General features: G+C 42.6%; 1 protein-coding gene across 2 annotated transcripts in view; it reads right to left on the bottom strand.

The window, feature by feature from the left end:
* LOC126291971 (speckle-type POZ protein-like) overlaps positions 1–22,202 on the bottom strand; it is a 182,142-nt gene that overhangs the window by 121,053 nt on the left and 38,887 nt on the right. The window contains exon 4 of one of the 2 annotated variants that reach the window (XM_049985725.1): positions 14,125–17,157. The exons of the other annotated variant lie outside the window; for it this stretch is intronic. Coding sequence (XP_049841682.1) covers positions 16,887–17,157 — 271 coding nt within the window. The 3' untranslated portion in view covers positions 14,125–16,886. Of the gene's footprint in view, positions 1–14,124; positions 17,158–22,202 lie in introns of those variants that run through there. 2 annotated transcript variants of the gene reach the window in all.

The following is a 22,202-nucleotide window of genomic DNA, read 5'->3' on the forward strand; positions in this document are numbered from 1 at the left end:
TATGTTTGTAGGTTATCGGTCGCTATTAGAAATATTATATTCGCAGCTGCAACAGAAAGTACACGGAACTTCGCCACAGCACTGTTTAAGTAAAATGTTAACAACGTGCGTTTTTAAGTACGAAGTAATATGTAAACTGAGTACTGTAGGTTAAATTCGAAGCTTAATTTCTTGTGCTGCTCACATAATAGAATAAAGTACAGCCTTGTAATGCAACAAAAAATCTACGTAATGTGACAGATTCGTTTACTCCTGTGCTGTAAAAGATAGTCCTATTGGGGAAAATGTGAGTACACTAATCCAAGTCTTATGTGAGATTTGGAAACTGCTCTATTTGTCCAGCTACAGCATGTTTATAACATATGAAGACATGCAGATCGAAAAGGTTGACAGTGTTACATTTCTGGGACTACAACTCGATAATAAATTCAGTTGGGAAGGGCATACCACATTTTTTCACTCTATTATTTCATAAGGGAGCATATTCTGTGGTAACTCATCAAACGTAGCAAAAGTTTTTCGCATGTAAAAGTGTGTAATAAAAATGGTTTGTGGTATAAATTCAAGAACATCATGTAGGAACCTGTTCAAAGAACTTTGTATTCTAACCACTGCTTCCTAGTATATTTATTCCTTAACGAAATTTGTTACAAGTATTTCCAACCAATAGCTCAATACATAATATCAGTAATAGAAATAGGAACAGCAATCTACACAAAGACCTTAAATCATTTACCTTGGTCCAATATTCATGAACATGCATTTTCAATGAACTGCCAGCAAGTCAGCAACCATTAAAAACTTCATTTCAGATAAAGCACGGTTTACAAAGTGTTTGAAAGACTTTTTGATACAGAAGTGCCTGATTCCACCCGTCATCAATATGCCGGAAATGGCTATTTTAAGTGTGTCTATGACGTCACTACATACACATGGCAACAAACACGAAGATACATATAAACAATACAATAACATCTCCCACCAAAAATACAACCAAACCAATGGGACAAGTGCAGGAAGTTGGGGGTTTTAGGGTGAGGACAAGCTAGTAAAAAAAACACACCATGATCCCAAAACACAAAATGAAGAACAAAAAGGAAAGAAATACAGCATTCTGCTACACCAACAAAAATCTGTAGGACACTTCTCTTGAACACTATAGGTCAACCATAGGTGACCATACCAAAACATCAATACCCACAACTAAAAGCACGAAAATTGGAATCGGACATTTCCCTTGACCTACATAGGTAAACCTCAGATGACAATACCAAAACATCAACACGTACAACTATGAAAATGGGAATCGGTCATTTCCGGTGACATATATAGGTCCACCACAGCTACTGATGTCAAAAAGCCAACACGTACAACTGCGAAAAATAAAACCACAATCCCAAAAGTCCACAAATCAATCATCCCTACATAAATTATATCACATTCAATACTCCATAAATACACAAAACATCACAGCTAGAAAAAACAATTAATGACCACCAGCAAATTCTGGCACTGCAAACTAGATCGGCCAACCCCCCCCCCCCCCCACACACACAAACGAACTCATAAACACCGTACCGTAATGACATTCACACACCACAACATATTTTTTACGTCGAAGCAGACGGGTGGAATCGGATGATGAATCGGCAGGTTCGAATCCTGCCTCGGGCATGGATGTGTGAGATGTCCTTAGGTTAGTTAGGTTTAAGTAGTTCTAAGCTCTAGGGGACTCATGACCTTAGCAGTTAAGTCCCATAGTACTCAGAGCCATTTGAACCATTTTAACTACTTAAACTACATCTACAACTAGCTAATCATTTTAATTCCGGGACCTGGGAGTGGATTAATGATGTTACCTGGGTGACCGCCGATGCTGTATCCAAATTTTCTCGTCTCTCTGATAAACCATCGCTGGAGGCCCCCACGCACGACGGACATCAATCTCACGGACATTGAGCTGACTGGTGATGCGGCCTCTATTCTGGACAAGGGACGTAATTTCGCGCCCACACCTAGGTTCCCTCCGGAAGCGGGCATCGTCAGTGCAGCTGAACAGGTTGTTGCGCGACTACCACCTGAAGCAGCTGGAGAAGTGCGCTGCGAAACCTGCCGTTCTCTGACGAGAACTAAACCGATCAAGTCGAATAATACCAGCAGGGAGAGGGCAGCCATTCGAGACCTCAGACAGAGCCCTGAGACTGTTGTCTTACCAACAGACAAAGACAGTGCTACAGTTGTTCTTTCCCATAAGGACTACATTGAGAAGATGCAGAGCCTGCTAAGTGACGAATCTTACAGGAAGATCAACACTGACCCCACAAACAAGCTGGAGAACGAGGCTAGGGCTCTTCTCAAGGACGCAGATTTACCAGAGAATGTCGCCAAGAAATTGACACCTCAAGGACCTGTACCGCCAAGACTTTATGGACTCCCTGAAGTACACAAAGAAGGGGTGCAGTTACGCCCAATGGTCAGCAACATTAGGGCACCTGAATATTTGCTGGACAAATACCTGGAAGAATTACTAAGCACTTACGTGGGTATATGCCCTCATCACGTTCGGAATTTTATGGATTTTCTAAAACGTCTCGAGAACTTCAAGCTGAAGGACTCAGATATCCTGTTGAGTTTTGACGTTGTCTCGTTATTCACTAGGGTGCTTCTTCGAGAGTCAGTTGAGCTCGCTGCACAGAAATTTGATGAGAAGACGACCGACCTTTTCAGGCACGTTCTGACCTCCACGTATTTTCTGTTTAGTGGAGAATACTATGAGCAAACAGAAGGAGTCGCAATGGGGAGCCCAGTTTCGCATGTGATCGCGAATTTCTATATGGAGTATTTCGATGAGGAAACTTTGGCGTCATCCATATGGAAACCTACTTATTTTCTACGTTATGTTGATGACACGTTCGTGATATGGCTCCATGGAAGCGGCAAGCTCCCAGACTTCCTTGCACACCTGAACTCCATACGTCCGAACATCAAATTCACTATGGAGACCGAAGCAGAAGGAAGTTCATCATTGCTGGACGTCATGGTCAAAAGAAGAGCGGATGGCGCCCTGGGCCATGGGGTATACAGGAAGAAAACGCACACCGACCTGTATTTGCATGCAAATAGCTACCACCACCCTTCGCAGAGGAAGGGGTACTAAAAACACTGTCCGCAGTTGATGGTCGTGCGGTAGCGTTCTCGCTTCCCACGCCCGGGTTCCCGGCTTCGATTCCTGGCGGGGTCAGGGATTTTCTCTGCCTCGTGATGACTAGGTGTTACCTGATGTCCTTAGGTTAGTTAAGTTTAAGTAGTTCTAAGTTCTAGGGGACTGATGACCATAGATGTTTAGTCCCATAGTGCTCAGAGCTAGTATTTTTGAACTAAAAACACTGGAGCACAGGGCGCGCACCATCTCGGACGCAGAGAGTCTGCCCCATGAGCTGGAACACCTCAAAACTGTATTCCTGAAAGAGGGTACTCGGAATGGCAGATCAGACGCGCTCTCCGCCCCACCTCTATAGTACAGCGTGTGGAGATGGACGAAGTCACGGAGGAAGAGAGACCCATATACCGTATACTGGCGCACTATCGGGGAAAATAGGACGAATACTGAGGAAACACCGAGTAGGAACTGTCTTTTGACCGGTCCATAAAACACGAGCATTATTGGGAAGTGTCAAAGACGATCTCGGTTTGCGGAAGGCCGGCATGTACCAGAGCCCCTGTGAGTGTGGGAAGACTTACATTGGACAGACAGTGCGCACCATCGGAGATCGTTACCGAGAACATCAGAGGCACACTCGACTTGGGTACCCCAGCAAGTCGGCAGTCGCAGAGCACTGTTTGTCGGAAAATCACGAAATGGACCACCAACATACCAGGGTCTTGGCACGGACATCTAAATACTGGGACAGCGTCGTTAGAGAGGCTATCGAAATTCGTACCAGGGACGGACTCATCAACAGAGATTGTGGCTATAACCTCAGCAAGGCATGGCAACCAGCAGTGAGTCTAATTAAAAAGAGGCTCAGCAAAGAAAACGAACGAGCGACCATGGCGGACGAGGCAGTTACACCGACGCCGATACAGACGCCGACGCCAGCCTCTCAGCGACCACGGGCGCGGACCGCGGAGACAACGCCTCGCAGGGGATGGTGACTTAGGACGGCCGCCCGCTCTCACCTAGACGTCAGACAATAAAACACAGGCAGACATATAATATGGAAACCAATACCCAACCACCAATCACTCACTCACTCACTCACACACACACACACACACAACAGCATCAACAACAACAGCAACAACATCACACACACACACACACACACACACACACACACACACACACACACACACACATAAACAAGCCGGCACACTCCACAACTACTCACTCCTGTCCTGCCAATGAAAAATAGAAAAATAGAAAATAGCCAATTAGTAACATAATTAGTAACATCATTAGCACAACTGCAGAAACACCTGAACATGTCAAACAGGCATCCTCTCCTCAATCCCCACTCAAATATACCTACCCCAGCTACACCACATACACCAATAAACACAATCGGTTATATGTTACCCTCACACTCACTTCAAAAAACCTCTTCTCATCTTTTCTCCTCTCCCTTGTTCTACTATTGTTCACAGTGTTAAATTAAGAAATATTACATACAAAGTATGCACAGCAACACTATACACACCAATGTGAATAATCATAATGATATATTATCATATGTTAATGTTTACGTCTTTCACTCCCACTAAAAACCTCTCCTCATCCCCTCTCTTCTCCTACACTCTATTGTTGTCCATATTGTTAAAAGATGATATATCTCATGTAAATTACGTACAGTAACACAACACACAACAATGTGAATAATCTTAATTATTTATTATCATATGTCAATGTTTAAATCTTTATCTCTCACTGTTTCCTCAAAAAATCTCCTCTTATCTTCTATTCTCCTATATTCTAATATTATAAACATTGTTAAATTTCTGTTATTATATACATTGTTAAATTAAGATATAACCTTGTAAAATATGTATTGTAATACCGAATGTTTACTGTAAATAATCACCTTAAAAGTGCAAAAAATGTAAAAAGCGCCTTTCAGCAAGCACTTTAAAATTGTATTAAAATCGCTCTGAGCACCATGGGACTTAACATCTATGGTCATCAGTCCCCTAGAACTTAGAACTACTTAAACCTAACTAACGTAAGGACATCAGACACCACCCAGTCATCATGAGGCAGAGAAAATCCCTGTCTCCGTTGTATTAAAAGGAAACATAAAATTGCAAAGTCCGTAGCTCGTGGTCGTGTGGTAGCGTTCTCGCTTCCCGCGCCCGGGGTTCCCGGGTTAGATTCCCGGCGGGGTCAGAGATTTTCTCTGCCTCGTCATGACTGGATGCTGTGTGCTGTCCTTAGGTTAGTTAGGTTTAAGTAGTTCTAAGTTCTAGGGGACTGATGACCATAGATGTTAAGTCCTATAGTGCTCAGAGCCATTTGAACCTTTTTTTTTTAAATTGCAAAACCTGCCTATGGCTAACAAGTGCAATGCAAGCACTAGAATAGCCCGCCCCCCCCCCTTTTGGAAAGAGAATGAAACGTTCCAAAAAAAAAAAAAATAATAATAAAAAAATATCTCAGAAGCTCAGTTCGTTAGCGCACCTGACGATGGCGACATGTCTGATCGCCGAAATATTGTGCCCGTTGGACACTATGGACCGGCAGTACACCCGTGGACTGTTCGAGCATGTTTCATTATGTTTGTTTGGCCGTGCGTCGGCATGAACACGGCGCGAGCGCTCTACCCAATCACAGCGCTCGTGAATGGGGCGACTGGATGGAAGCTAGTTTCCGGAGCAGCTCTGGCAGTGCCGCAGTGCTGGAGAGTACGGCACTGGAGACGGCAGTGAGTGCTGGACGCGGACAATACAACGCGACGGACGCACAGTCGCAGGAAAGACAGTGGAGCAGTTTGCGCGTGATCGCGAGAGATAGAGATACTTCAGAGTGCCGACTTGCGTGCTTGTGAGATTTCCGTGGCTTCTGCAGTGAAGACGAATTACACGTTTGGAAGTGAATGTCTCGCGAGCTATGTTGTTGTTCATAACTAATTAAGTGAAGTAGGAATCTGTTGTTTCCCTGTTATTCAACTTACATATTTTTTTAATTGCTGGACCATCGACACCAATAAGTACTTCTACTATCGTACTCATTATTTAAAGTCGTTAAGATAGTACATGAAGATTTTATTTAATTGCAATCTTTCATTTATAAATTTAAATGTTGCATTAATAAAAAAAAAAGTTGAAATGTGTGTGAAATCTTATGGGACTTAGCTGCTTAGGTCATCAGTCCCTAAGCTTACACACTACTTAACCTAAATTATCCTAAGGACAAACACAGACACCCATGCCCGAGGGAGGACTCGAACCTTCGCCGGGATCAGCCGCACAATCCATGACTGCAGCGCCTCAGACCGCTCGGCTAATCATGCGCGGCTGTTACATTCATAATTCGCAATTGCCGAGTAATAGGAACCTTCGACCATTCGATTCATGTGTATATTCATTTAGTGTAGTCTAGACCGCGCAATATTTGGCGTGTAATGCGGCAGCTACGTATCCCAGCCCATAGACAACGAAACCAGCCAAAACTTTTAATATTGGAACGCTGAGTCTGAGGGTGCGTAGTTATTTTTGAAAGCCCGCAGGCGACATGACTCCCTTCTTTGAGTCTCCGGGCTCGTTAATTTATATATCTTTTCCCTATGCCTCTGTTGTAGCTCCACTGGAGGGCACAGGAGGCGTGACTCTTTGACAATTACAATGTCAGCTTTTCTCAGACTGCTTTCGCCCCTACACACAGGTCAGCAGCCGCGCTGAACTGCAACGTATGGGTTGTACACAGCACCGGTGCCCTGTGCTGCCTTGATTACTTGACATTTGTATACAGTGGCCACCGGCCAGTGCCTTCTAGTCTGCGAACGGTGTCGTATACCTGCCTCGCAGAATCTTTGGAAAATATCAACATTGTCCACGCCTGCCATCTGATGTACCAATCGGTCTCTTAACTACTGCCTTCCAGACATACCTGCGCAAAATTTTTCAAGAATTTCCCAAATCCACACCTATACCTATTCGTGCTGCAGCAGCAGTGAAAACTAAGAACAGACAGAACTAATACAGACAAACACGATACAGCTGGCATTTACCACCTGACATGTTAGGAGCCCTGTTCAATTTATATCGGCCAGACAACCAGAAATTTCAATATTAGGTACACAGAACAGAAAAAAGCACTAAAAACTAATAACTGACAGTCTACATTCGCAGAACATCTTATGGTTATGTACCACAGACCAACAGATGCCAACAGTAACCTAAAAATGCAGACCAAGTTCCAATATCATTCCTATGAAGTTGGGTGCCATTATGGTAAATACATACAGTTTCATGTCTACAATGGCTCAATTTCAATTCTGAACACCCCATAGTTCAGTATAGTGTAGAATACAAATTACACTACTGGCCATTAAAACAGCTACACCACGAAGATGACGTGCTACAGACGCGAAATTTAACCGACAGGAAGAAGATGCTGTGATATGCAAATGACTGGCTTTTCAGAGCATTCACACAATGTTGTCGCTGGTGGCGACACCTATAACGTGCTCACATGAGGACAATTTCCAACCGATTTCTCATACACAAACAGCAGTTGACCGGCATTGCCTGGTGAAACGTTGTTGTGATGACGCGTGTAAGGAGGAGAAATGTGTTCAATCATGTGTCCAATCAGCAGAATAAGTATTTGTATAAAGTCACAATTTGTAGCGCAATGTGTGTGCTCATGGTCTGGGCACAGTACAGAGTTGTAGCGATGTAGACGTTGTCTTAGTCTCATTTTACCAGCACACATTAGACATGTTTCTTGTAATTGGTATGTATTTCACTTTTTGTCTGTGTTATTAAGGATTATGTAATCCCTTTATGTATCTTGCCTTAGTGCAACTTTCTATTATTATTCCAGATTTCAATATGATGAGTGAAGAAGGTTATAAACCGACATACTAAAAGTGATAAATGAGTTTTACTGTTATTTACGGATTTACCGTTATTATTCCAGATCTGAAGATCACAAGTTTTAAAAGACAACTACTTGTACTACGAAAAGAATGTGGTGATTTCTCGTATCCTCCCACATTGCAGTACTCCATCACGGAAGTTGTCATGACCGTGCATTCAGGAAGTATCATAGTTGCCAAATCAGTATTCTTTACGTTTTGGTTTTTTAATTTATTTTGGCAACCTTACAGTAAAACACAGTTATAACTGAGCAAGAATAACATAAATATTGACTTAAAGTAATGTAATTGAGTAATCTCAGCATCATGGACAGTGCAGTGCAGTAAGGAGATTTAATTATAGTCGTTATTATGTTATGTACTAGTCTATTCTCAGAGACGTCACATACAGAATATGTATGGAGGACCTAATTGAAGACACAGCTTAACAAAAGTCGCAAATCATGCAGAAGACGTGATTTGATATCAAAAGTAACTTCTTACACATACCTATAATTGGCGGGAATGTAAATCATTAGATCCAGTAAAGTGTGTTTGTAGATGGTATCCGCCTTGAGCAAATGTAGGTTTTATTATTTAACCAAAAAGATTTCACTGAACATCATCATTGTTTTCTTTTTATTTTCATTCTATTAAGTAACAAAGCTACAAATTGTGCACTTTATACAAATACTTATTATGCTGACTGAACATATGATGCCTGTTGGCTTGTTGGTTGAGATTGTCGCCACATTGTCTCTGCTTTGCCCAGTGCATGAGCATAGATGTTGAGCTACGACTTGCTCACAAGTGAAGCATCGGCTTTGCAGTCATTTTGTACTCAAATTTATGTTTTCCTTTGTTAAATTGTTTATTGTATATCCCTACCCCCAACTTTCCTACTTGATTCATGCATTTGTGTCACACATCACTGGAAAAAAAAAGTTTGTTACCTTGTATGCATATATTTTTGCATATTTTTTTTCTTAACTATGCTGGTGTGTATTGGCATTTAACATAAATTTTTAGTGAATTCTACCGTCCATCGTTTGCTTTTTGTATTTGTTCACCACTTATTGGTATTTTCCTTGTGGGCCATTTGACCACACACAGCCAGTTACTATGCTCACAACTCAGCCTGGGGCTACATGCTACTGGTTCTCCTAGCATTCATGCTCATAATATTTTGGTTGACAGTTTACAGTTGTACTCTCTATATGTTTGGCTTGGTTCATAATATTGTATGTTTTACTATGTACTTGTAGTAGTAGGGCAGTGAGCATTATGGAAGAAGTCTATGAGTAAAAAATACTAGTCCCCCTAATAATTTTGCCGACTCCACCTGCTGCGGAACTGTGTATGAATCTAAGACATATTTTGCAATGGCCATCAGTTTAAAATGGCTATAAAGGCACACAGCAACACCGAGCCCGAATCACCACCAAAGGGCTGGCCCATTTACTTGACAAAATAGGAAAAATTATGCCTTGATCCCTACAACGCTGCAACTCAGTCTTTACCTTGTTGTACATGAAGAAGGTACTCGTGCTGGTGCGACAAAATTTAGCTACCATCGATGGTTTCAGAGAAACATACCTTGAAATTTGTCTGCATGATCCAAATAATTGTCAAACAGTGGGCTGTATAACCACAGTAAGGAGCCTAAAACATGAAGAGGGATGGACTGAGGCACTAAATGCACCATCAACAATCTGGAAACCAAAAATAGAAAAAGTGTCTAGCCCAAAAATATTTTACATCAACTATTACCGATGTAAGTTGTCATACCACAAACACACAGGTACAGAGAATTGTCTCTGCAAAGATGAAACATGGCATAGTTGCCCTTGCAACTCTGGACACTGTAACGACCTGTAAACGTTCAAATTTATGAAGGAGGACATTGCTCCTGTACTGACTTGAAATTGATCTGTTCGTCCAGTGTCAGCAAAAATAGTAGGGCGACATGTGTGTGGTGTCAGAGGAAATCCGAGAATTCAGCGAAACACAGGGATATCTGACAACTCAGTCATGGCCCACTGATTGTGACAAACAGTTTCCAAAAGCCGATCTGATTATATACCCCACACGTGGCATCCACATGTGGGCAGTGTCGTCGAACATACAACAAATGACAGTCGGGGCAGGACCACTGGCTCACCCAAAAAGCAGAAGGAGAGTGATGCTGAAGACCCAAAAACATGCTGTGGAGGGGAATTACTAAACTGTAACTGATGCAAACCCACTGAGCTCAGCATGGGTGAAGACAGGCAGCACTGTAATGCCACTGCATTGGAATCGTCAGGACATCAACACACAGTGACATTGTGGCAGGTGAAGCAGCCTAGGATATCCAGCAGAGCACTGGGAGCTGCTTACTCTGCACACCTAATTAAGCCACATGCCAGTTACCACAAAGGATGTCCCTCAGTTTCTCCATCAGTTCATGCGGTTGTAGAATATGGGCAATGTCACCTAAGAAAGGGAATGACAAGGTCAACACCTGAGTCTGAACCATAAGATCAGGTGCTAACTGGGCAATTGCGTTCCAAATCAGGGAGTCTGTACAAGAGGTAGCTCAACTGGGTCACTCGAAATGACCCTTGCACTCGAAATGACCCTTGCCAGATATGACTGCCCAGCGCACGTTTGGTACCGTTTAAACTGCAACCAAACTGCCGCCATATGGATTTGCTGTTCAAAATACTGTGTCAGCAATCGACAAAGCTCATCAATGCGGACTGTCTCAGGCTCAGTGGAGGGATTCAGATTTTGGACAATTTCGTACAAACCTGCACAGCTGGATGACAACCAGGCGGCCTTATCAACAAGACCGGCAGTGTTCCTTATACGGCAATTCAGGAAGATCCAACATATGTAGTTTTCCCACCTTTCTATAGATTTATCAAAATCGGACAACGGTGTTGGGGACCGGGAAGAGAGTTTCACAATGGGTGCCTGGCAGACTGCCGATGGTGTAAGGGTACAAAGAGAATCTGATTTCTGGTTCGATAGCGCCTGGATGTGCTACTGTCATAGCTACTGCTGTTAGTTGTGTAGACCCAACTGTTCCTGCCAGACTACAGAAATGCCAAGTCGGTGGCCCAGAAGGAATACCAGATAGGGAAAACAAAAAAACACGGGTGTCACATGGATGAGGATCTCGTTCATCGCCACTTCAGCATCGGCACTCTCATGACAGTGCCACTACGCTGCACTGTCAGCATGGGTACTTCGTGGGCTGGCTGGCTGGATAATAGCCAGGAAACAGAAGCCAGAGAGAAGGAATGGAAACTGACTATGTGAGTCAATCTATGAGAAGCAGGGTGTCCAGATATGCAGGGACATGACTCAGTATGCAGATGGTGTGCTTAGCTAATGTCTGAGCACTCACTAACAACAGTCGTCATGAATCACAAGGCAAGGTTCACGATGGTTGACCTCGGCGTAAGTGCTGGATCACTTCTGCAGGTGAACACTTCCATCAGCAGATATGCCCTTACTGTGTAAAGTGCGCATGTTTCTGCACTATTGTGCTGCTCTATTCATGCCAGCTCATCTGCCTCTGTTGTAGTGTCTGGTGATAGGGATACTAAAAGCACAATATATTACTTACTCACAATCACGTCTCACAAAACGACTACACCAAGAAATTATGGGTGTTTGTTGACAATCATCCTTGCCATGTGAATGGCGTATGGACGAATTGTAGTGTTAGAGTGTGTATGTAACATTCGGATGGTATTTTTGGCCGCTCGCCTTTACATATAAGTCGACCTACCTGTTCTTAGTCGGTGGATTATGTTCCTCTCTTAAGATTCGTGTCAAAGATTCTGAGGCTGACGTATTCTTCTGCGTAATGTATCCTACTTTAGCCTACTCCAAATGCGCAAGAACTGTAAACCATAACCCCAAATATTGTATGTCAATTGTGATTTACATTAATTTTGTTGTACAGTTTAGAACTTTCTTTCCATTCACGTTTTACCTGTACTCTACACATTGGGTGAAATTTCATAGACACGCAGTGTAATTTTGAATTAACACATGATTGTTACCCTGTTTGGACGTGTCTGTCTGATCATACAATTTGTCTAACTTATTATACATATTTCACTATATGTTGGTGACTTACTCAAAATACAAGATTGGTTAGTCCTACTGAGCACTCCTCATGTTGTTGTAGGCAGTGGGGGCCACAGTAAATATATTATTATGTAACAGAATTCATTATGGCAACTTTACGGTTTAATGATCTTGCTGGTGATATGGATCAATAGAAGTGGTTTGCTTTTGTATAGAGTTTATAAATTAAGTTTCTTTGCTAACAGTTATTTTTGACATTATTATGTTGTATCCTTGCATGAATAATGCTGTTGTCACATTTGATGCATGTAGAGGCTTGGTGACGATGTGGTGGACAACTGAAACTGACCACATATGAGTAAATAGATACAGACACACAGCTGGAGGTGTTATCATTACTTCTCATGGACTAATGGGCTATAGTCTCATTAGCCACCCATTGTTGAGGATGGATGTACGATAATTGAATAGAATAAAATGTTCATCTTCACACAATTCAGCTACTCAAAGATATGGCCATCAAAATGCCATGAAACGATGCTGACATGAAGCATGGGTTGGATCGCTAAGCCCCTCTTTCAAATAGGAAAGAATTAAAGATTTACAAAGTATACAAAAGTAAAGTGATTAAGCTGGAAAAATGTGGACATTCGCATTTAAACTGCTTTACTCAAGAATGAAATGTGATGTTGCAATCAAAACTAGGACAAGTGTGAATTATTTTGAAATGTAAACAGCTAAGCTGTGTGGAACAAAACAGTTCAGTAAGTAACTCAGACATCGTGCAAGTTTGATTTAGAAGCGTAATCATACATTTGACATAGCAATCTGCAGAATCCTGAGTTTTGTACATTAGAATCTACTTCATAATTCAGAAGGGTCAGGAAATTAAAATCTATGTTTCTGTTAATGCCTACTATAGTATTACAGCAACAAGAGAGTCAAAACTCCCTAAACAAGCTCTGCAACAAAGCAGAGACAATAGATGTACATATTTGATTCAATCTCCTTCTGTTACTATACAGAAATGTTTCACTAAACAATGAAAATTTCATATGGCATTGTAACCACACATTACAAAAGCAAAAGAAAAAGAAGAAGAGACAGTAGCGGAGGAAAGGAAAGAAATTAGCAAATTATGAAATGGTCGTAACTGAAATGGGTCAAACCAAGATGGAGTTCTTAAGGAAACTGATGCATAGCTCTTTCTCTATGAAATAAACACTACTGCTATCAAACACTGAAATAAATATTTGTTTGTTTTAGACACACTAACTTTTTAAGACACACACACTCACTTTTTAAGACACAATCATAACTGGCCCACGATAACCATCTTGAGATGCTGTGGGTGGCATTTGGTGAATTAATGTTAATTTGTTGTCAAACATTGCATGAGCATTTGGTGACAAAATACCACTGATAGCATCTGAATATGGACATTGTGGGCCAAAACAAGTTATTGCATCATGGAAAGTGATTGTATCAAAAATAAACAATACTCTAAAATGATTCAGTGACTGACCTCCTTAAATGGAATGTTATTCCTTCCAAAAATATTTAAATTTCTAAATAGAATGTAGGAAATTGTTAATAAAATATTATCTTTGCAGTATAATACTGTTGGGGGTGAACCATGGAGAAACAGAAAATGGATAAATTGTACATTTGATAAACATTTACTACAATAAGAAGTGGTGAAATAAATATATGTAACACCATTATCACAGGGAAATAATGGTGTGACACATGCTACAGCATCTGGGAAAACAATGTGCATAGGAATGTGTTGTCTAGGAGAAAAATTGTCAGGGTAGACATAAATTAGTATAAAAACAAGCTTCTTGAGAGGACTGTATATGGAGGTATACAGTGATATGGAAAACCAGACTGACATTAAGGATAATTATGGAGGATTTTAATACAGAATTAGTTCTAAATTTTAAACATAAAATAATTTTATCTTAAGAAAGCATTTTATTACATACAAAGTGAAACTATATCAAATTTTACTAGTTTACCTATGGAGCAAGTCAAACATAATTTTTTGTTGATTTCAAGAATCTGTTTGATTATTTATAAGAGAAACAGTGGGACAATACGTTACAGATTTCAATTGTAAACAAATGCAACAGAATATAATAATATATATAGAACCAACTACTAAATTTGTCTTGGAATTTATGGGAAAATATTTCTAACAAACCAAAGGTGATGAAAATGCAACTCATAGCTCAGAATGTATAAAATGAAACCAATAATATTTCCAAAAACGGTTTGAATGGAGGGATAGTACAAAATGTACAATTTTCCAAGCATTTAATCAAGCAAAAGATGAATACAACTTGACTTAAAGAAAAAGAAAAACGTTAAGAGCTATTGACCATACATATAAGTACATCAGATAAATGTAGATCAAACAAAATTAAAAAAGTTCATGTAGAATTATATAAAAATTAACTAAAAGCAATGCCATGTCATATTTGTACTGTATTTCTTGGACTGTGGAGATAAAAAAGTGTACAATAATTTCAAGACAGAATTGTTTTCTAGGTGTTTGACAATGAACTATAAATTTAATAGAACAGAGAGACATGAACAGAATATTACAAAGTACAGTACATTTACATGGCTGAGAAATTAGAAGTAACAACATGGTCAACAAAGGGTTAACTCCTCCATGGCGTCTTTACCGATCCAGTGAGAAGAGGGTTTCAAAATAAGACATAGTAGCCCAACTGCAGTTGGCATGGTTTGGGGAATTGAAAGCGATCTATTATAAATTATCAATTAATAAAAGAGTCAAGGTCGCAATAATTTTTTAGAAGCAGTTTTGACCTTTATGCTAATCATCTTCAGATCTAATGCACTGTAAAGATATAAAGAGTGTCAAGTACCAAATTACATAGATAAGTCAGAAAAAAAGCATTGTGTTAGAATAATGCAGCACTTAACCATATGGCTGCAGCTGGCAGTGCGTGGAACACGTATGTGAAATCAGGGTCGTTTACTGCTGCTGATGACTAATCTGCCATGAGTTAAATAGAGTGGAAGACGCACACCTACGCCATATCATGTCAGCCACTGCCAATGGGCAATGATTTCTGTTGCATGCATACAAATGAACGAACGCTTCAGACAGCAACATTCTTCGGTGCTATCATATACACACAATTATTCATTATGGGATAACATTTTTAGGTATTTATTTTCAGTATAATGATTGACCTTCTAGGTTCTTTATGCACTGTCAACAAATGTCCTGGTGCTAGTAACAACATATCAACACACTAATGCCAATTCAATCAGCGGTGGCTCACTGCTTCATCCTTGCCAGTGGATACTGAAGCCGCATGCTATCGCCATAGCGACATACGGCGTCCTCCTGATACATCTTCGAGTGCCCGCAGCTACTTTGATGATGAGGTCGTTATGGAATAACATCCCTGCAAGTACCAAACAAGGCCCCAGGCGGCGATTGATTACCACATAGCTTATCACACTGCCTCTTTTAATTTGTAATGTTTTTAGCTTACATGATTTTTATCAGCTAACTAGTATACTTATCTATAAGCTAGTTTTCGTATAATGTTGTACAAACATTTTTATTTTTTTCACATTTTTATTCGTTCATTTGAACTCACCTGACGTAACCCATTGACCATTGTCTGAGGCGGATGTCAGGCGGAATAAGCGCGCATTTCCTTTCTATGTAACGATTGGCACATTAGCCATCAGCAGCGGTAAACGACCATGATTTCACACAACCGTTCTGTGCACCATTGGCTGAAGCCATATGGGTATGTGCTATATTATTTTAAATCTTGTTCATCTTTCTGTTTTCGCACCATATGTTATTCCCTGACTTTCCTTTGTAATTTGGTTCAAATGGCTCTGAGCACTATGGGACTTAACTTCTGACGTCATCAGTCCCCTAGAACTTAGAACTACTTAAACCTAACTAACCTAAGGACATCACACATATCCATGCCCGAGGCAGGATTCGAACCTACGACCGTAGCGATCGCGCGGCTCCAGACTGTAGCGCCTAGAACCGCTCGGCCACCTCGGCCAGCTGCAATTTGGTACTCGGCGCTCTTTATATGTTTAGAGTGAATTAGATCTGAAAATGGACAGTATAAAGGCCGAACCTGGTCATCGTTTTTAAATAAATTATTATTGCGATCTTGACTGTTTTATAAATTGATACAGTAGCCTAATATTTGTTGATGAGACAGCAACAGTCTTGAGTGACCTAGGTTTCCAGCTACTAATAAGTCCTGTCAGAGTTTCCGATTTGACTATGCGAAATTGACAAGACTTACAGGAAAGTGACACACAGCACACGATGGGTATCAAGTCCGCAGTAGTGTGGCGGACATTCCTCCAATTTCCCCCCCCCCCCCCCCCCCCCACTAGACTGTTGCACGGTGCAATACTAATTTCCAAACTTTTATTAATTTGTTGAAGAAGGTTGCTGATTTCCATTTCATGTAGCAGTTTTTTGAAGCCAAACTTGTATTCGAGTCGAGTACTTGGGGAGAAAAATTTCTGCACAGGTTCGAATTCTGAATTGCCCCACGGCAGCATCCGAGATCAGACGGCTGACCGTAGCCATCGAGGGTGGTGCGAACTTTTGCAGCCTGGACAGGAAAAGTGAGTACATCAGACTTTTTGTTTCCTCACTGGCTTGTGCCTATCCTCAGTAAAACGCAGTACGTGAGATTAATGTCGAATTTTGAACTGCCCCTTGGCAGCATCGGAGATGAGTCGGCTGACACTTGCCATGGCTTCGGGGTCGGTGCGGACAGCGACAGTCCATCCAGGGGTGCCCATCACTTCTCCGTACCTCTGCTCGATGAATGGCACAACGACCTGCAAGAGCGTCAGGCAGGAGTGTTTCACCCCTAGCAGTGCGGTCCGGGCAGCATTGTCCACTGTCAGCTTCTGGCAAAGCTCCTGTTCACAGCATCTCATCAGGCCCATCAGCTCGTACCTGCAACCAAACGACAGTCCATGTTGCTAATACCTTCAGACCACATGTCAGTAATGTATACACAGTGAGGCAGCTAAGACGTGTCATCCTAAACGTATTCAGAATGAAAAAAATATATTGAGGTGAGGGGTTCGCCAAGTTGGATTTGACAATACGGCGAACTTGTATACGTTCAAAAGCTACACTACTGGCCATTAAAATTGATACACCACGAATATGACGTGTTGCAGACGCAAAATTTAACCGACAGGAACAAGGTTGGCGACGGTGATGACAGCTACAACGTGCTGATGTGAGGAAAGTTTCCAACCGAATTCTCGTACACAAACAGCAGCTGACCGGCGTTGTCTGGTGAAACGTTGTTGTGATGCCTCGTCTTAGGAGGAGAAATGCGCACCATCACGTTTCCGACTTTGATAAAGGTCGGATTGTAGCCTATCGCGATTGCGGTTTATCGTATCGCGACATTGCTGATCGCGTTGGTAGAGATCCAATGACGGTTAGCAGAATATGTAATTGGTGGTTTCAGGAGGGTAATACGGAACGCCGTGCTAGATCCCAACGGCCTCGTATCACTAGCAATCGAGAGGACAGGCATCTTATCTGCATGGCTGTAACGGACCGTGCAGCCACGTCTCGATCCGTGAGTCAACAGATGGGGACCTTAGCAAGACAACAAACATCTGCACGACGTTTGCAGCAGCATGGACTATCAGCTCGGAGACCATGGCTGCGGTTACCCTTGACGCTGCATCACAGACAGGAACGCCTTCGACGGTGTACCCAACGACGAACCTGCGTGCCTGTGAGCGTGCCGGTGATGACAACCAAAGGGGTCCTACAATGAAGTGGCACCGCAGTCCATCACCCCTGGTCGCTGGCACTCAGTTCGAGCGTGAGACATGATTTAAAACAATTCTACTCTAGTCAATGAGATTCCAGACCAAAGCTGTGTCTCCAGACGCCCCGGAGACCGCTGGCATACCATCCTGACTTTCACCCACCACACGGCCCGACAACCAGCAGTTATGCTCTGTGGCGTCATTTATGTTATCTCATGTTATGTTAACCGGGGACCTAGAAACGACGGAGGGGCTCTGTCCCCGCCGCCGCCGCAGCGGTCCGCAACCCCACGACGGCTACCGCAGTCCACTTCACCGCACCGCCGCCCCACACTCAACCCAGGGTTATTGTGTGGTTCGGCCCCTGGTGGACCCCTCAGGGAACGCCTTACACCAGACGAGTGTAACACGTATGTTTCCGTGGTAGACTAATGGTGGTGTACGCCCATGTGGAGAACTTGCTTGCGCAGCAGTCGCCGACATAGTGTACCTGAGGCGGAATAACGGGAACCAGCCGGCATTCGCCGAGGCAGATGGAAAGCCGCCTAAAAACAATCCACAGACTGGCCGGCTCCCCGGACCTCGACACAAATCCGCCGGGAAGATTCGTGCCGGGGACCGACACACCTTCCCAACCCGGAAAGCCGTGCGTAGACTGCTCTACATGGATACTCTGCAAATCACCTTCACAATTCTCTATTATTCCGATCTCGTAGAGAACGCGGAAATAACGAACTCCTATATCTCTCCTTACGAGCTCTGATTTCCATTGCTTCATCATGGTGATCGTTTCTCGCTATGTAGGTCGGCATCAACAAAGTTGGTGATTGGAATTTCGTGAGAAGATCCCGCCGCAACGAAAAACGCCTTTGTTTTAATGATGTCCACATCAAATCCTGTATAATGTCCGTTACACTCTCTCCCCTGCCTAGCGATATTACAAAACGTGCCACCCTTCTCTGAACTTTTTCGATGTACTCCGTCAATCCTATCTGTTAAGGATGCCACACCGCGAAGCAGTATTCTAAAAGAGGACGGACAAGCGTAGTGTAGGCAGTCTCCTTAGTAGATCTGTTACATCCTCTAAGTGCCGCGCCAATAAAACGCAGTCTCTGGTTAGCCTTCAAAAATAGCTCTGACCACTATGGGACTTAACATCTGAGGTCATCAGTGCCCTAGACTTAGAACTACTCAAACCTAACTAACCTAAGGACATCACATACATCCACGCCCCATGCAGGATTCGAACCTGCGACCGTAGGACCAGCGCAGTTCCAGACTGAAGCGCCTAGAACCGATCGGTCACATCGGCCGGCGGTTAGCCTTCCCCACAACATTTTCTATCTGTTCCTGCCAATTTAAGCAGTTCGTAATTCCTAGGCATTTAGTTGAATTTACGGTCTTTAGATTTGACTGATTTATCGTGTAACCGAAGTTTAACGAGTTCCTGTTAGCACTAATGAGGATGACCTCACACTTTTCTTTATTTATGTTCAAAAAAGGCCCTGAGCACTATGCGACTTAACTTCTAAGGTCATCAGTCGCTTAGAACGTAGAACTAATTAAACCTAACTAACCTAAGGACATCACACACATCCATGCCCGAGGCAGGATTCGAACCTGCGACCGTAGATGTTGCGCCCAGAACCGGATGGCCACTTTGGTCGGCATTTAGGTTCAATTCCCAATTTTCGCACCATACAGATACCTTTTCTAAATAGTTTTGCAATTTGTTTTGGTCTTCTGATGACTTTACTAGTCGATAAACGACAGCATCATCTACAACCAACCTAAGACGGCTCCTCAGATTGTCTCCCAAATCGTTTATATAGATAAGAAACGGCAAAGAACACTACCTTGGGGGATGCCAGAAATCACTTCTGTTTTACTCGATGACTTTCCGTCAATTACTACGATCTCTGACCTCTCTGAGAAGAAATCACGAACCCAGTCAAATAACTGACATTATATTCCATAAGCACGCAATCTCACTACCAGCCCCTTATGTACAGTGTCAAAAGCCTTCCGGATATCCAGAAATACAGAATCAGTTTGAAATCCCTTGTCGATAGCACTCAGCACTTCATGCGAGTAAAGATCTAGTTGTGTTTCACAAGAACGATGTTTTCTAAATCTATGTTGACTGTGTGTCAACCCTCTGTGGTTATCATCCGTGGCATCTTCAGAGCGTAGTGGTACGTGGACGATTTTCTACGCCCCGTTTTGCTACCCTTCGTGGCAAGCTAGTAAAATGATGCCCGCTGGCACACAGCGAGTATTTCCACTGCTTGTCTTCGTTGTTACGAAAGCTTACATTGGCCAGCAGGGTCACCGGGTCTCTAACCAATGGGAACGTCTGCAACATTAAGGGCCGGGTCCTCCAACCAGCGAGTGACAATTTGACGGGGCAATGGGACATAATATGGGACGATATCAGTGAGGAATACATCCAACAATTCTATCAGTCAATTGCAAGCCGAATAACTGCTTGCATAGCGGCTAGAGCTGGACCAACCCGAGCTGTTCAGTTCCTGAAGATTTTCCTCTGGAATAAATAATTTGAATTGTGATCGTTTGTTTGCCTGTATATATACAGCACATCTACCGATTTGCGTCGCATTTTGACATCTACTTCGTGGTCCATCTATTTTTTCTCTTACAGTGCAAAATAAACGTGACAAATGTTCTTTACTTTACATGATCATTACGATAGCAGGCTGCGTTGTTCACCACACTACATTTTTACGTCTCTTTCTTCATTCGGAAACAGTTTTATGAAATATTTTGCGAACGTGATTTTGATTTCAGTCAGTAAATTAATGTGCGACAAGTCGCTCTCTCTCAGCCATTTTCTGAAGAATTCCCTCTTTTTCTGTTGTTACAGCTGGTATGAGTGTGACGCATGCTTTCTTTTGGGCGTTTGACATCTTAACCTTGCAAAATCACCTTACCGTCTGTCAGTACTGATAATGATATTGATGGTGTGCGGGTTGCTTCATTTATTGAAGTGCTGACGAACTATTATTGTCAATAAATATTGAAAGTGTTCAGGCCCCTTAATGATCCAACTTATTCTGTCCACACACTACTAGTGTTTCAGACATGTGCCTATAAATATACCAAAAATTGATTACATAACTGTAATTTTTCGTGGTGGTCACAAATATTATATTGATAATTGTCACATTAGGTCCGTCTATTTGTTAATGAATGAAAATACACTACTGGCCATTAAAATTGCAACACCAAGAAGAAATGCAGATGATGGACGGGTATTCATTGGACAAATATATTATACTAGAACTGACATGTGATTACATTTTCACGCAATTTTCCCAGGAGAAATCAGTATCCAGAACAACCACCTCTGGCCGTAACAACGGCCTTGATACGCCTGGGCAATCAGTCAAACAGAGCTTGGATGGCGTGTGCAGGTACAGCTGCCCATGCAGCTTCAAAACGATACCAAAGTTCATGAAGAGTAGTGACTAGGGTATTGTGACGAGCCAGTTGCTCGGCCACCATTGACCAGACGTTTTCAATTCGTCAGAGATCTCGAGACCGTGCTGGCCTTGGCAGTAGAAGAACATCTTTGTATCCAGAAAGGCCCGTACAGGAACTGCAACATGCGGTCGTACATTAGCCTGCTGAATCGTACGGTTTCGCAGAGATCAAATTAAAGGTAGAGCCACGGGTCATAACACATCTGAAATGAAACGTCCACTGTTCAAAGTGCCGTCAATGCGAACAAGAGGTGACCCAGACGTGTAACCAATGGCATCCCATACCATCACGCCGGGTGATATGCCAGTATGGCGATGACGAATACACGCTTCCAATGTTGAGTTCACCGCAATGTCGTCAAACACGGATGCGACCATCATGATGAACAGAACCTGGATTCATCCGGAAAAAAATGACGTTTTGCCATTCGTGCACCCAGGTTCGTCGTTGAGTACACAATCGCAAGCGCTCCTGTCTGTGATGCAGCGTCAAGGGTAACCGCAGCCATGGTCTCCGAGCTGATGGTCCATGCTGCTGCAAATGCCGTCGAACTGTTCGTGCAGATGGTTGTCTTGCAAACGTCCCCATCTGTTGACTCAGGGATCGAGACGTGGCTGCATGATCTGTTACAGCCACGCGGATAAGATGCCTGTCGCGATACGATAAACCGCAATCGCGATAGGCTACAATCCGACCTTT

The sequence above is a fragment of the Schistocerca gregaria genome, chromosome 9 (genome assembly GCF_023897955.1).
Source record: "Schistocerca gregaria isolate iqSchGreg1 chromosome 9, iqSchGreg1.2, whole genome shotgun sequence".
NCBI lineage: Eukaryota > Metazoa > Arthropoda > Insecta > Orthoptera > Acrididae > Schistocerca > Schistocerca gregaria.